The 13,104-nt window shown below is 43.1% G+C and overlaps 2 protein-coding genes across 2 annotated transcripts in view; one reads left to right on the top strand and one right to left on the bottom strand.

Moving 5' to 3' along the window:
• The first annotated feature begins 416 nt into the window (after positions 1 to 416).
• Positions 417 to 10,396, top strand: LOC126035761 (rho-related BTB domain-containing protein 3-like). The gene is made up of 4 exons (XM_049794653.1): positions 417 to 555; positions 2,386 to 2,552; positions 3,439 to 3,535; positions 10,311 to 10,396. The coding sequence occupies exons 1-4, from the start codon at positions 432 to 434 to the stop codon at positions 10,394 to 10,396; spliced, it is 474 nt and encodes a 157-aa protein (XP_049650610.1). The 5' UTR covers positions 417 to 431.
• The window catches only part of LOC126036367 (rho-related BTB domain-containing protein 3-like), a 34,823-nt gene continuing 29,878 nt past the window's right edge, over positions 8,160 to 13,104 (bottom strand). Inside the window, exon 12 of the mRNA XM_049796040.1 lies at positions 8,160 to 11,874. Within this exon, the coding sequence (XP_049651997.1) occupies positions 11,759 to 11,874 (116 nt within the window). The 3' untranslated portion in view covers positions 8,160 to 11,758. The remainder of the gene's footprint in view (positions 11,875 to 13,104) is intronic.

Genomic DNA, 13,104 nt, shown 5'->3' on the forward strand with positions numbered 1-13,104 from the left:
GCATAATAATTCACAACACTGCCTATTTATGCAATGGGCCAGAGGTTCAGTTAGTGTTAACTGGCGTAACTACAGTGCTGTCAGATTTTTGGCTAGTGGAAAGCCTGTTTCTGACTGATACAAGTTTCCCCTATTTGGAGCACCTGGAGCTGGGAGCAGGTTGTCGTAACAAATTTGGTATTTCTTCTTGTTTGCTGGTGGCTACTAGGCAGATGTAAACATCTTGACTGGTATAAAGAGAGTGTGCTATTAGTTATCTATTGGATAGTGCTACTTTGAAACACTTCAGTCATGTTCAGTGAGGTGGAGGCCTTCTAAAATAATACGAGCTTTAAAATCAAGATCTCTCTGGTTATGTAAAATCATCATCACGTCCTGCAGGTGCAACTGTACCAGCCCACAGAGCAGTTCTGGTAGCTCGCTGTGAGGTAATGGCAGCTATGTTTAATGGTAATTATCTAGAAGCAAATAGTGTTCTGGTTCCAGTGTATGGGGTATCCAAAGACACTTTCCTCTCCTTTCTAGAGTACCTTTATACCGACTCCTGCTGCCCAGGTAAGAAAATTTTAAAATACACGTATTTCTGTTACTCATTTTTCTGCAGTGGGGCATTGATAGGGAGTAAAGTAGCAGCATTTATGTCATTGAAAAATGCCATTCTTGTTAATGTAGAATGTCTCAAGAAAGAGAACTTGTTCATGTTGTGCAATAAAGAAATAAATCACTCTTATTCAAGTAAAATCAATGTTAAAGGATTTTCAGTCATGGTTTTCTCTAGGTTTGCTTTATTTATTAGTTGGGCCACCACCTCAGTGAATGGCAAAAAATAACTCAAAAACGCCTTCTATGTATATATGATTTTACAAAACAATACACAATTGATGATTTGTCAAAAGAAGTTCTTGGTGTTCTTGGTGTTTTTCCACGAACTCTCAGTTCTCTATTCTCCAGTGGTTACAAAAGCCCAATACATTTTCCTGTCTTGACTGACTCTTATTGTCTTGTCCTGGTTCTTCTGAAGTTAGTGCTCATAGGCAGAAGGTCTTTGGTCACCACAATCACTTTTCTTCTTACACATGAAAAATCACCTTTGAATTTCCTAAAATCACTCAGGCTATTCTATTAATTTATCTTGTTCTAACGTTAATCAATTACTCCAATGTCTTAGGTGTAAGATATATGATCCTTCTGTTGATTCAGCTTGACTGGGTTTTAAGCCAGCCATGGTGGGGGCTACACATATGACAAATAAGCAGCTTATGCATATTGTTTTATAAGCACCTGCATTCTATAATCACATCTAAAGCAATCTCTAATCACTAGTTATATGTCCCATACTAATACTCTTAGAAACAGTGAGGCTTAAGGCCTAGTTCCGTTTAGAATCAAAAGCAGGCAGAACAAATACCACAACTAAAATGTTGTATTTGTTTTGTGCTGACACAGCAAGACTCAAAACACTGTGGAATTGCATTTCTGGTCCATTACAATGTTTGGAATTTTCGCTCTACATCACAGTAATACTGCTTTCTAATCTTAATTCTGGGTTTTATTTCAAAATTGTCATTTTGTTGAGCATATATTTTACTAAGTTTAATATAAACGAGGTTAAATTGCAGGAATATCTTATTTGTACGCATGAATACCTTATTTGTATGTAAACCCAGAATAAAAAGTATGTCCACTGGCATATTTGGCAAGAAAAATTGAGCTAGAGTATTCGTTGTGTCTTAACCTTTGTCTTTTTTAATGGGAAGAAAGTATACACGCTAAATAAGAAATAGGGTTTAAATACAGATAACTTCCCTTTGATATAATGAAAGAATGATGTTGTGATATGTATTTTTGCCTCTGTTTTCTTTTCAAATAATTCTACCTCATTCTTAGGTTTTCCGTATGTTTCTCTTTTTCAGTCCGCCTAACTTTTCCTTGCCCCGCAGTTTATATATGCAAACACCATACCATATTTCTTTCAAAAATAGAGTTGCTCCATCTTCTTTTTGGCCTTTTTGCTGTAGTGTCTTGTACATGTATCGCAGATGTTCTTTTCTGAAAGGAAAGCTAGATCCTCTTATTAGTCATCACTTACTTTAAATAGACCAGCAGCACTTGACTTGCCATCTTCAAGATGCAGGATTTTGATAACAATTTATGACACTTACCTCCTGAAAAGTAGTAACTTCTCTTCTCCTGTTAATCAAGTAGTTTATCGGCAAAAAGTGAGCAATGTAGCAAACTTATAATGATATAATGAAAAGGAAATAAGGTGATCCACAGCGGGTTGATTTTGTGTCCGCTGTTTGAAAGGTGACTGGGCGAAAAATGGCTTTGCTCATCTTGTCAAAAAGGCAAATTACATGTAACTTATGTTTTCTTGTTTTTCAGCCAGTATTCTCCAAGCTATGTCTCTCTTGATCTGTGCAGAGATGTACCAAGTAATGAGACTCCAGCATATTTGTGAGCTTTACATTATCACGCAGCTTCAGAGCATGCCTAGCCGCGAACTGGCATCCACAAGTCTCAGCATTGTTAGCTTGCTCAAAAAAGCCAAGGTACGTGTTGTGTGTAGCAACTAAGGCTATACATGTCGACTCCGATTAGTGGGGTTTGTTTAACTGATAAGGCTTTTACTGCCTGAATGATTTCCCTTCCCAAGGACAAACACCGACCCCCAATCTGTTGACGAGGGCTATCTAGCGGCACAAGGCTGGCTAAAATACGGCCTTCAGCCTTTTATTGCGGAACGCGCTGCCGATCGATGATCTGCGCGAATTCCTTCGTCATGGACACGTTGGGGCAGTTCAGCTGAATTGCAGCTTCTGCCAGAAAAGATGTCTTTCAGGCAGGTGATGAAGCACTACTTGCCCTTTCACTCAAAAAGAAATTGTACGATACGCAAGCGGCAAAGGAGACCTAACCTGATAGAATATCGAGGGAAATACGTACGAAGCAGGAGAAGACAATTCTAGCGGCTGACGAGAGAGAAAGAGAGACAGTAAAGAGAGGTTTGGAAAACAGAAGAGGAAAATAAAACCTGAATCGTTTACAAGTCTCAGGCAGGATGTTGTCTTGAACAAACAGGATTTCGTGGAGAGAGAGGAGACGACAAAGCCAGCCTGCCATGCTCCTTACTTTCCTTTTCCTCCAATTCTGCTTCTCTGCAGAAGACAAGCATTTCCAAGATTCATGACCAAAGGAGGCCCAGGGGTTAGGTGGCACCCCGCAGAGAGGGAGTTTTATCGTTCGTTCTTCGGTCTCCGTCTGTTTACATATTTCCATCAATGACTTTTCCTTCGTTACCTCCTGCAGTCGAAACTTTTTGCAGTAAACTGCTATGTATGTTGACAGGGAAATCTGAAATATTTTGACAAGCGAGGCGTAGCTGTCTGTTAGACACGATAGCATTAAGTGTCTTTTCTGTTTCCTTTCTTCTTGCAGTTTCACAATTCTGATTGCCTTTCGACTTGGCTGCTTCATTTCATTGCCACGAACTACCTCATCTTCAGTCAAAAGCCTGAATTTCAAGACCTTTCAGGTAACGTATCAATTACTTCTACAACAAGACGTGTTTCTCAGTTCTGCTTAAATCCGAAGCGAGGTACTGGACAGTACTACTTCTGCATGAGAAGGCGATGGGGACTTCTTTAGGCCACACGGTCCAGCCCGGTCCGGAGTCTGTTTGAGCTGGGTGCTGCACCACCCTCCCGTGGGACCAGCACGCGACACGTGAAGAGCAGCGTAGCCCGCAACTGCATCCCCTTGGCTTTTGGTTCTGTACTGATGGCCAGGTTCCCACCCACAACTGGAGCAACTGGGACAGTTTGGTCATCTTACGTCAGCCCCTCCACCTTACGTATATAATTTTTGTTTAGTTTGTACGTTTGAATTGAGGTAATGAGTCACGCCCAATACCTGCTCTTCAAGGGCTGGGGTTTTCTTTGAAGAAAATAGGACCCTTGCCGTACTCTCCAGCAGATCTCAAGAAATCAAATAACTAATGCCCATTCAAGTAAAGAAACCCAGGTTCTTCCAGGGAACTGATACTTATTTTCCCAAGCAGTACATCTGTTTCCCAACATGTAGCTGTAGAAAGTTTTCCTCATTGCCTATGGGAGTTTTCACCGCCCTGAGGAAGGTGATCCCGATGGGTGCATCTCTTTGATCCGTAGTTCATATTCAGACCGTCAGTATGGGGCCAGGGTATTCCAGGAGGGGATCCAAATACCGGGTATCAGTGAGCCAAAGCTCTGCTTGTCCAAAGTACGTTAAAGGTCTTTGCCATCTGCAAGGCTCGTACGTGTGTTTGTGATGATGGACAACTTTGTAATCATTATGAGCAAAGGAAGGAGAGCTCCGTCCTCCTTGCTTTCTTTGGACCTGGAATTTGTCTTCCGGTGGCCCATCTGTGCCCCTTCTGAACTGTCCATTTGGTATAGCCAGGTCTGGGTTAAACGTGGGAGAGCAGGGCAACCGTGCTGGCAGGTGTCCCCCACCCACCCGTGTGTTTGGTCCACAGCAGGCTTCCTTTGCTTCCCTTCCTGCTGGTTGAGGTGACAGGGTGTGCTTGAAAGCACTTTGCGGCACCTTCTCGCTACGGGGCTTTGGTCTCAACCACCCCGAGGTTCTCCTGAAGCTGCAGGAATCAGGTTGTCCCTTCTGTTTGGTGAAGGTGGGAGCTGCCTCTGGCTTCCCCTTGGTGAGGCAGGAGAGCAGAGAGACCCTTCTGACTTAGCGTCCCCGCAGGGCTCAATCTAGGCACATCTACTTACCCGTTTTCCAGTTCCCCAGTGGGTTACCAGTCTGGCAATCTAGCTTATTCATCATTTCTTTTTCTGCTGTGGAAAGCAACAGTGATAGCGCTTGTGTCTCCACGTTGCAGTTATCCTGATGGGTAGCAGTCTCCATATGAGCCTGTTGTGAAACCTGGGCGGGGATGCTGCTGATAAGCATCACTTCTCAGCACCTGTCAGCGTGTGCTCTGACAGCACCCGAGTAACTCGGGGATGAGCTGTGCAGGGTCACCAACGCCAAATGTTTGCTCTGCCATCACCTGGAGTTTCCTCAGTGCTTTCACCACTCATGGAGCACCCAGGGCTGCTGCAGAGCAGTACTAAAGCTGTTGGCTGTCAGATGAGATTTTGGAAGTCTCCAGTGGGTGACTGATGCCAGGGTGGCTGTTTTGGAGCCAAGCACATGGGGGCTGGCTTGAAGGAAAAGGGTACCATGCCAGCGGACTGGTATCCTTTGAGATTCGGTGTCCACACGCCCGGCAGCCTATCCTTTGCTTTTCTCCTTCCTCTGTGTCATAGAAAGATAGAGTGGTTTGTGTTGGAAGGGACCTTAAAGATCATCTCGTTCTAATCCCCCTGCCATGGGCAGGGACACCTTCCACTAGACCAGGTTGCTCAGGGGTGGAAGGGTAGCCCTCTATGTCATGTCAAGGAATGGATAGAGTATCAATAGTTGTGTCTGAAGAATAGCCACGAGCAGGTTGAAGAATTAGAGATTGAGGCAACAAAGGGAACCCTGAGGTTTGTGTCTATTACAGGCTGTCCAATCAAAGGGAGCCTATTGATGAAGCCTTCTTACTCCAGCTACAGGAGGCATTGCACTTGCAGGCTCTTGTCCTGCTAGGGGACTTCAACCACATCAACATCTGCTGGAAAAGTAGCATGATGAGCTGTAGGCAATCCAGGAGACTTCTGGAGAACATTGTCAATAACTTCTTAATCCAGGTAACAGACAGCCCTACCAGAGGGGATCAGATACTGGATCTGAGGGTCACCAATGCAAGTCAGCTGAGTGGTGACATCAAGATTGGAGGCAGCCTGGAGGGATCCCCTGCAGGGATCACGCACTCATGGAGTTTGCAGTACTGAGGGTTATGGGTCAGGCAAAGGGTCAAGTCAAGACCCTGAATTTTACAAAAACAAACTTCAGCTGTTCAGGGGGTTAGTCAACAGTGTCCCCTGGGAAACTGCCCTCAGGATCAAGGGAGCAGAACAGAGCTGGCAGATCTTTAAGCACACTTCCCATAGAGTGTAAGAACTCTCAATCCCCAGGTGTAAGAAACCACGAAAAGAAGGCAAGAGACCAGCATGGAGGAGTCAAGATCTGCTGGTCTAACTAAAAGGCAAGAAGGAAGTGCAACAGGGACAAATATCTTGGGAAGAGTATAGGGATGCTGCCCAGTTGTGTAGGGATGGGTTCAGGAAGGCCAAGGAGCAGCTGGAGCTGAACTTGGCGAGGGATGCAAAGAATAGTAGGAAGGGCTTCTACAGGAATGTCAGCCAGAAAAGGAAGGTCAAAGAAAGTGTACCTGCCTTTATGAACGTGATTGTCAAACTGGTAACAATGGACAAGAAGACTGAGGTACTCAACAAATTATTTGCCTCAGTCTTCACTGGCAACCTTGCTTCCCGCACCCCTTGAGTGGATGGCCTGCAAGATAGAGACGGGGGAGCAAAGTGCCTCCCACTGTAAGAGAAGATCAAGTTCATGACCACCTGAGGAACCTGAACATACCTAAGTCTACAGGACATGATGAAGTTTAACCCAGAGTCCTGAGGGAACTGGCTGATGTAGCTGTCAAGCCACTCTATGATATTTGAAAAGTTGTAGCAGTCAGGTGAAGTCCCCAGTGACTGGAGAAAGGGAAACATTGCACCCATTTTTACAAAGGGTAGAAAAGAGGACACTGGGAACTACTGACCAGTCAGCCTCACCTCTGTGCCTGAGAAGACCATGGAACGGATCCTCCTAGAAGCTCTGCTAAGGCACATGGACAACAGGGAGGTGATTCAATACAGCCAGTCTGGCTTCACCAAGGACAAGTCTTGCCTGACCAACCTAGTGGCCTTCTATAATGGAGTGACTGCACCAGTGGAAAAGGGAAGAGCCATGGATATCATCTATCTGGAATTCCGTAAGACCTTTGACACAGTCCCCCTCAACATTCTTCTTTCTAAATTGGAGGGAAATGGATTTGATGGATGGACTGTTTGGTGGATGAGGAATTGGTCGGATAGTTGCATCCAGAGGGTAGTGGTCAATGGCTTAATGTCCAGCTGGAGAGCGATGAGTGGTGGGACCAGTATTGTTTAATGTCTTCACGAATGACACAGACAGTGGAATCGAGTGAACCCTCAGCAAGTTTGCAGATGACACCAAGCTGAAGGTGAGGTTGACACACCTGAGGGACAGGACGCCATCCAGGGGGATCTGAACAAGCTGGAGAAGTGGGCCCACGTGAACCTCCTGAGGTTCAACACAGCCAAGTGCAAGTCCTGCACCTGGGTCAGGGCAACCCGCTGTATCAATACAGGCTGGGGATGAAGGGATTGAGAGCAGCCCTGCCGAGAAGGACTTGGGAGTACTGGGGGATGAAAGGTTGGATGTAAGCCGGCAATGTGCGCTTGTAGCCCAGAAAGCCGACCGTATCCTGGGCTGCATCCAAAGCAGCGTGGCCAGCAGGTCGAGGGAGGGGATTCTGCCCCTCTGCTCCGCTCGGGTGAGACCCACCTGCAGTTCTGCCTCCAGCTCTGGGGTCCTCAGCACAGGAGAGACAGGGACCTGCTGGAGCAGGTCCAGAGGAGGGGCACCAAAATGGCCAGAGGGATGGAACAGCTCTCCTGTGAGAGAGTTGTGGTTGTTCAGCCTGGAGAAAAGAAGGGTCCAGGGACCTTGTTGCAACCTTTCAGTACTTAAAGGGGGCTTATAAGAGAGGTGGTGACAAACTTTTTAGCAGGGCCTGTAGCGATAGGATAAGGGGTGATGGTTTTAAACTAAAAGAGGGTAGGTTCAGACTAGATATAAGGAAAAAAATTTACAAGAAGGGTGGTGAGACACTGGCACAGGTTGCCCAGAGAAGTTGTGGATGCCCCATCCCTGGAAACATTCAAGGTCAGTCTGGACGGGGCTCTGAGCAACCTGATCTAGTTGGAGATGTCCCTGCTCGTTGCAGGGGGGTTGGATTAGGTGACCTGTAAAGGTCCCTTCCAACCCAAACTATTCTATGATTCTAATAAGCTACAAAAAAATATTTCCAGCGTAATGCTCAGATCTTCTAATGCACATGGGTAAACAATCACATGAGACTGACTAGAGAAAAATTTTTATTTTCTAACAAAGTTTTACATATTCAGCCTAAAAACATATATATTTAGTCAGGGTATATTAAAAGAAAAACATACAGGATTTTCAGCACATGCCTAATAAAATAGCTTTTCTTCCTTCTAACAGTGTTTTCCAAATCAAATACACCAAGACCTAAAGGATGATAGCAGAGGTTTTTTAACTATCGTGAGGAGAACATCATTAGTGCAGAAAGCTTTCTTTGTAAGTCTCTATAAAGCTTAGCGCTAGCTTGGGACAAGCATACATATGTATCGGTACAGCAGTAAGTATACAGTGAGTAAGTATCCATTATTCAAAAAATTGTCTTCTAAAAGTGGATTTTGAGAGTTAGCTCTAATGAAGGACTTGGGAGTTGAAAATCCACTTGAACCTAACTCTGAAGCTGTAATCCTAAACCCTCTACGACCTGCCTAAGGGCACCCAAATTCGCCACCAGCCTCCTTTTTTGATGGCAAAGCTGCTGATGCCCTGGGAGGGTGGGAGATGCCAGGACCAGTGGAAGCCTTTCTCCTCAGACATTTTACTTTTTTCAAAACCACCTGCTTAAATAATGGTTTTTTTTCAGATCATTCCTGATTTTTACTTTATACCATAGTATAAAGGGGTTTTTTTAATGCCATAACAATTTTTACTTTATACCATACAAAGTTATTCATAAATACCAAATTCAGTACTGCCCTTATTCCTGACTGTCCGTGATGGATATGGTCCTAAAGCCTCCACTAAACAAAACTGCCGACAGCAATTCACCAAGCATCACAGTCTACTTCCAGTCACATATCTGAATGTTAAAGTATGAGTTTTAAAAATAGCTTTAAGATTAATACCTTTCTACAGAAAATCATCATACAGAATAAAAGTATGAATTTATAGTAAGAATTCATCTAAGAATTTAAATTTATCAGAGGGGCTATGTCTGGAAGGACAGCACATTGTACCTGATACAGGCAGCATTATGGGATACTCAGTAAAATGGAATGCTGTTTTAATGTCTGAATAGTAGTATGCATTAATCTGTGAACAAATAATAAATATTTTTACACTGCCTGATGTCTCTGTATAAAACCTGTGGTTTCCACTGACTAAAATACATAATAGCAAAATATTTCTCTTGGTTGGCTATAAAGTGTTTGTACTTCTGTTAAGCCTATTTTTAAATGTCTATAAAACATTTACATAAAGTTAAAAATAGTATTTTGTTGTTATCTATACTTAAATTATTGGCAAGAGACTAACTTCTAGCAAAAAACCTGGGAAAGCTTTCAAAGTATTAAAAATGTAGGACTACATGCAAGGCAGACAAACATTCACACAACTTTTGTATCGGTTCTGTACAAAAAGTCTGCATGAGGCATATAATCCATACTTTTGATAATTGAGCTGGCTGCTGGTTGAAGCACATGCTGTGACTGAAGATGCTATCAGGTGTTCAGGCAAGCTGTAGTTCAACTGTATGTTCATTTTTATTCATTACTTTATGCTTCAAAAACCTGTAGCTTTTATTTGTATCTATCCAGTTAACTGATACTTAAATTTTTTAATTTCTACTACAATGCTAGGAAATGACCTTTTATTCACATTTAAGTTCAACACATACTACTTTCTAACTCATTTTTTTCCTTCAACATTTTCAGTTTTCTTTAGTGATCTCGAAAAAGCAATGTAATGCTCTATATTTCAGACTCCTTATATGTGAGATGTAGATAAGTATATCTCATCTTCTAAAGAACTTCAGAATCTCCAGATGAAAAGTGGGGAAAAAAGAAAAAAAGAATTCTCATTCCTACATAAAACTAACATCAGAATTTTGAGCCTGCAGCAGCCAGCTGAGTCACAAGCTGGTTTTTTCCTTTTTTTTCTTTTTCTTTTTGTGTTCAAAAATAGGAAAGAAAATACCCTCTCAACCTCCGCAAAATACCAAACACCAACAGAAAAAAAAATACCCCAAAATCCCTATGACTCTAGCATGGAATTTTAAAAGAACAATTTACCTAGAAAACTATATTGAAATACAAAAACAAGTCTTGGAAGAAAAAAAAAGATTCAGCTCCAGCAATTTACTGTTCCACCTTTGTCTCACAGCTGCAGTTTCCAGGTACATTTGAGATGGCCTACTATGGACATTGGGGAAACACTAAATAATTTTTTTCGGTGTCTTTTCTTTGTCTTTCTAGGCTCAGACTACGTACCAAAATTCAAGGCAGCTGGCAAAGCAGAACCAAAAGTACAAGAAATAATAATGAAGCGTTTAGTCCCTTGACAAGATTTCATTTACAGGAAAGTACCTATGCTCAGATAGATAGCCTTATGCAAAGGCTGGGTTCATCTTGTCATTAATATTACTACATGGATATCAGTTCGTGGCATGACAAATGAACAATTTACGTCAAGAAAACTCTCAACAGTGTCTGCAAGGGTCACCCTCGTCATGATATTGAGGATTTATCTGTTTTATCTGAAAAAGAATCCATGCAGACACAAAAGATAATCGGGTTTGTCTCACATGGTGTAGTTTATGAGCATATGATGATAACTCAATTTAAAGCGAGTCCCCACTGGGGAGGATCGAGCTCAAAGTCTCGTTACAAAAGGTGACATTCCTCATAGGACTGGCATACCCATGAGGGTCACCTCCCTCCACAACCAGCACATCCAACATTTATGCTGTCAGCTGCCAGGGGAGACATAGGATTACAAGACCCTCTTTTCCCAAAAAAGTCACTCGTGCCAGTGAGTTTTCCCCCACAAAACCTACAAATGGCTGTCAAGCTCCTTCCCTGTCCTCCCTGTCCCCACCAGTACCGTACGGATATGCTCTGAGTTGACTTAGCTCTCCCTGCCTGTTTTCCTCAGGGGGGAAAACACAGTATGACCACACTAACAAAGGTGTTCTACGGAGTGTTAAAACAGACTTTCTTCTCCTGTTTACTGGGAGGAAAAGTAATTTCAATTTTTAGATGTTTGTGAGGCACTAGGGAAGATAGTGGTGCATAGGCATTCATCTGGAATTAAAATATCCACTCATACGACTGTAAGAGTCTCAGTAAAAGGAACTACAGAGTTAACTTGCAATAGAAAATGAATAGTAACTAAAATGCTTCTTAAGCCTACTATTTACTTTGCAAACCAGCAGATGCTGCAGTAAATTTTTGCATCCTGAGATATTTAAAGAACTTAGGAGTTGGCTTCTCAGCTTCCCTGCACTGCCGCTGTGCTCCTATTCTACACAGATTTACAAAAATATCTGCTTTCCACAGGTGGTGGTTTAGCATCCAAAAAAAAAAAAAATCACGAAAACCAACAAAACAAACAGCAAAGGAGTTAGAAGGGAGAACAGTCGACAGTCATGACACAGTCCCATACTGTGTTTAATCCCCATGGGTGTGAAATCCTTGTGCTTGAAAGAAATTTTCATGATACATTTCCCAATGCTTCAAGCAAAAAAAAAGTAGAGTGATTTATTACCAAAGCAAGGAATGTTAGTAAGTGCACTACAGCATGGCATACAGCGTTCTAGGGGAGATCAGTATCTGCTTTTGCTCTTTGCATGATTTTTATACTCTGTCTAATTCCCAGTCTGAGATTTTCCAGTCGAGATGAGCTCTGCGCATGTTCAGTCTTCTTACATTACTGTGCAATGGCATTTCTGAGAGTGGACGTAGTTCCTGTAATCAGCAAGCTGCTTCAGGTACAAATTGGAAGGCCATCTGTGCATCTCTACAAAATTCCGCTCCTCCACTAAACAAAGCAATAAAGAAATTAAATGTAATACCCATACATACAGCATAAGTGCACAGGCTGCAAAAAATCTTTTAAAATAGGTTAAAAACCATGAAGGATACAAATACAAGTAGAAGAGTACAGATAAATGCTGTCCGTTTTGCCTAGATTTTACTATAGTGCAGACTTAAGAGCTACCACATGATGTTCCCTTGCTATTAAGTTAGCAATAAATAAGTTACTTAACAAAATAAATGCCATAGTTATTAAAGAGAACAGAGAGATTATCCTAAAGATGAATATTCTTCATCCTTAGAAGAAAACCACACATGGTAATCAACAGTGATGATTTCTCTACGCTGCAACACTATAAAGGAGAGTATTTCAATCCCTATGCCAATAGTTTGTCTCAAGATTATTACAAAAAACAAGGTAAGGAGAGCAATTAAGAATTGAGCAAGACTTCTGTCTCTCATTGCACGTGTTCTCTGTCACTGATGAAATCATGTAACGGAGTTTTTAGCCGTATTATTTAGATGAATCCCATTTGCCTTTGCAGAAATACGCATTTTCATCCCCCTCCCCTGGATTTTCCCGAGTCAGCCTGCAGCAGTGGTTGCCCAGTCCTCTTAGAGGCTCCAACCAAGGTGGACAGAGACCAACACGCAGCAGAGAGACCAGCTGCTTGGGGAGGGCTGAGGTCAGGGAAATTGCATTAATAACAGGCAGCACCTTCCCACTTGCCTCATGCAAAATGCAGGCCTGCTTCTGATCTCTAGCTGTCAGAAAGTCACTAGAGAGCTGCTGCCTCCTGCTGCATTGCTCTGCTGAACCTTGAGGTGATGCTGTGTCATGGTGTCCAGAGTAAGAAAGGCCAACTACCCGTAACTGCTGCTGTCTGGGAAGCGTGGTCCCGTCTGGATGTGACTGAGAGTGCTTCTGCCCTGGTGAGCAAGGGCAGAACGGTTTCATCCCATCCACCGTTATTTCCCTGTGTGCTCCTCTTTCTATCCTCCAGCTGCCCCAGTGCAAGTTCAATGCAGCAGAGCGTACCCCCTCCCCGCTCAGTGAATCATGTGGAAGGGACTGCTCCAGGCCACCCGACCAGGAAGACTGAGCAGATGAGGCCCTCTATAGACGCATAGGAGCAACCTCGTGTTCACAAGCCCTGGTCCTCATGGGAGGCTTCAGCCACCTCGGTATCTGTTGGCATAAGCAATCCTGGAGGTTCCTGGAATGCATTGATGA

The sequence above is a fragment of the Accipiter gentilis genome, chromosome Z (genome assembly GCF_929443795.1).
Source record: "Accipiter gentilis chromosome Z, bAccGen1.1, whole genome shotgun sequence".
Classification (NCBI taxonomy): domain Eukaryota; kingdom Metazoa; phylum Chordata; class Aves; order Accipitriformes; family Accipitridae; genus Astur; species Astur gentilis.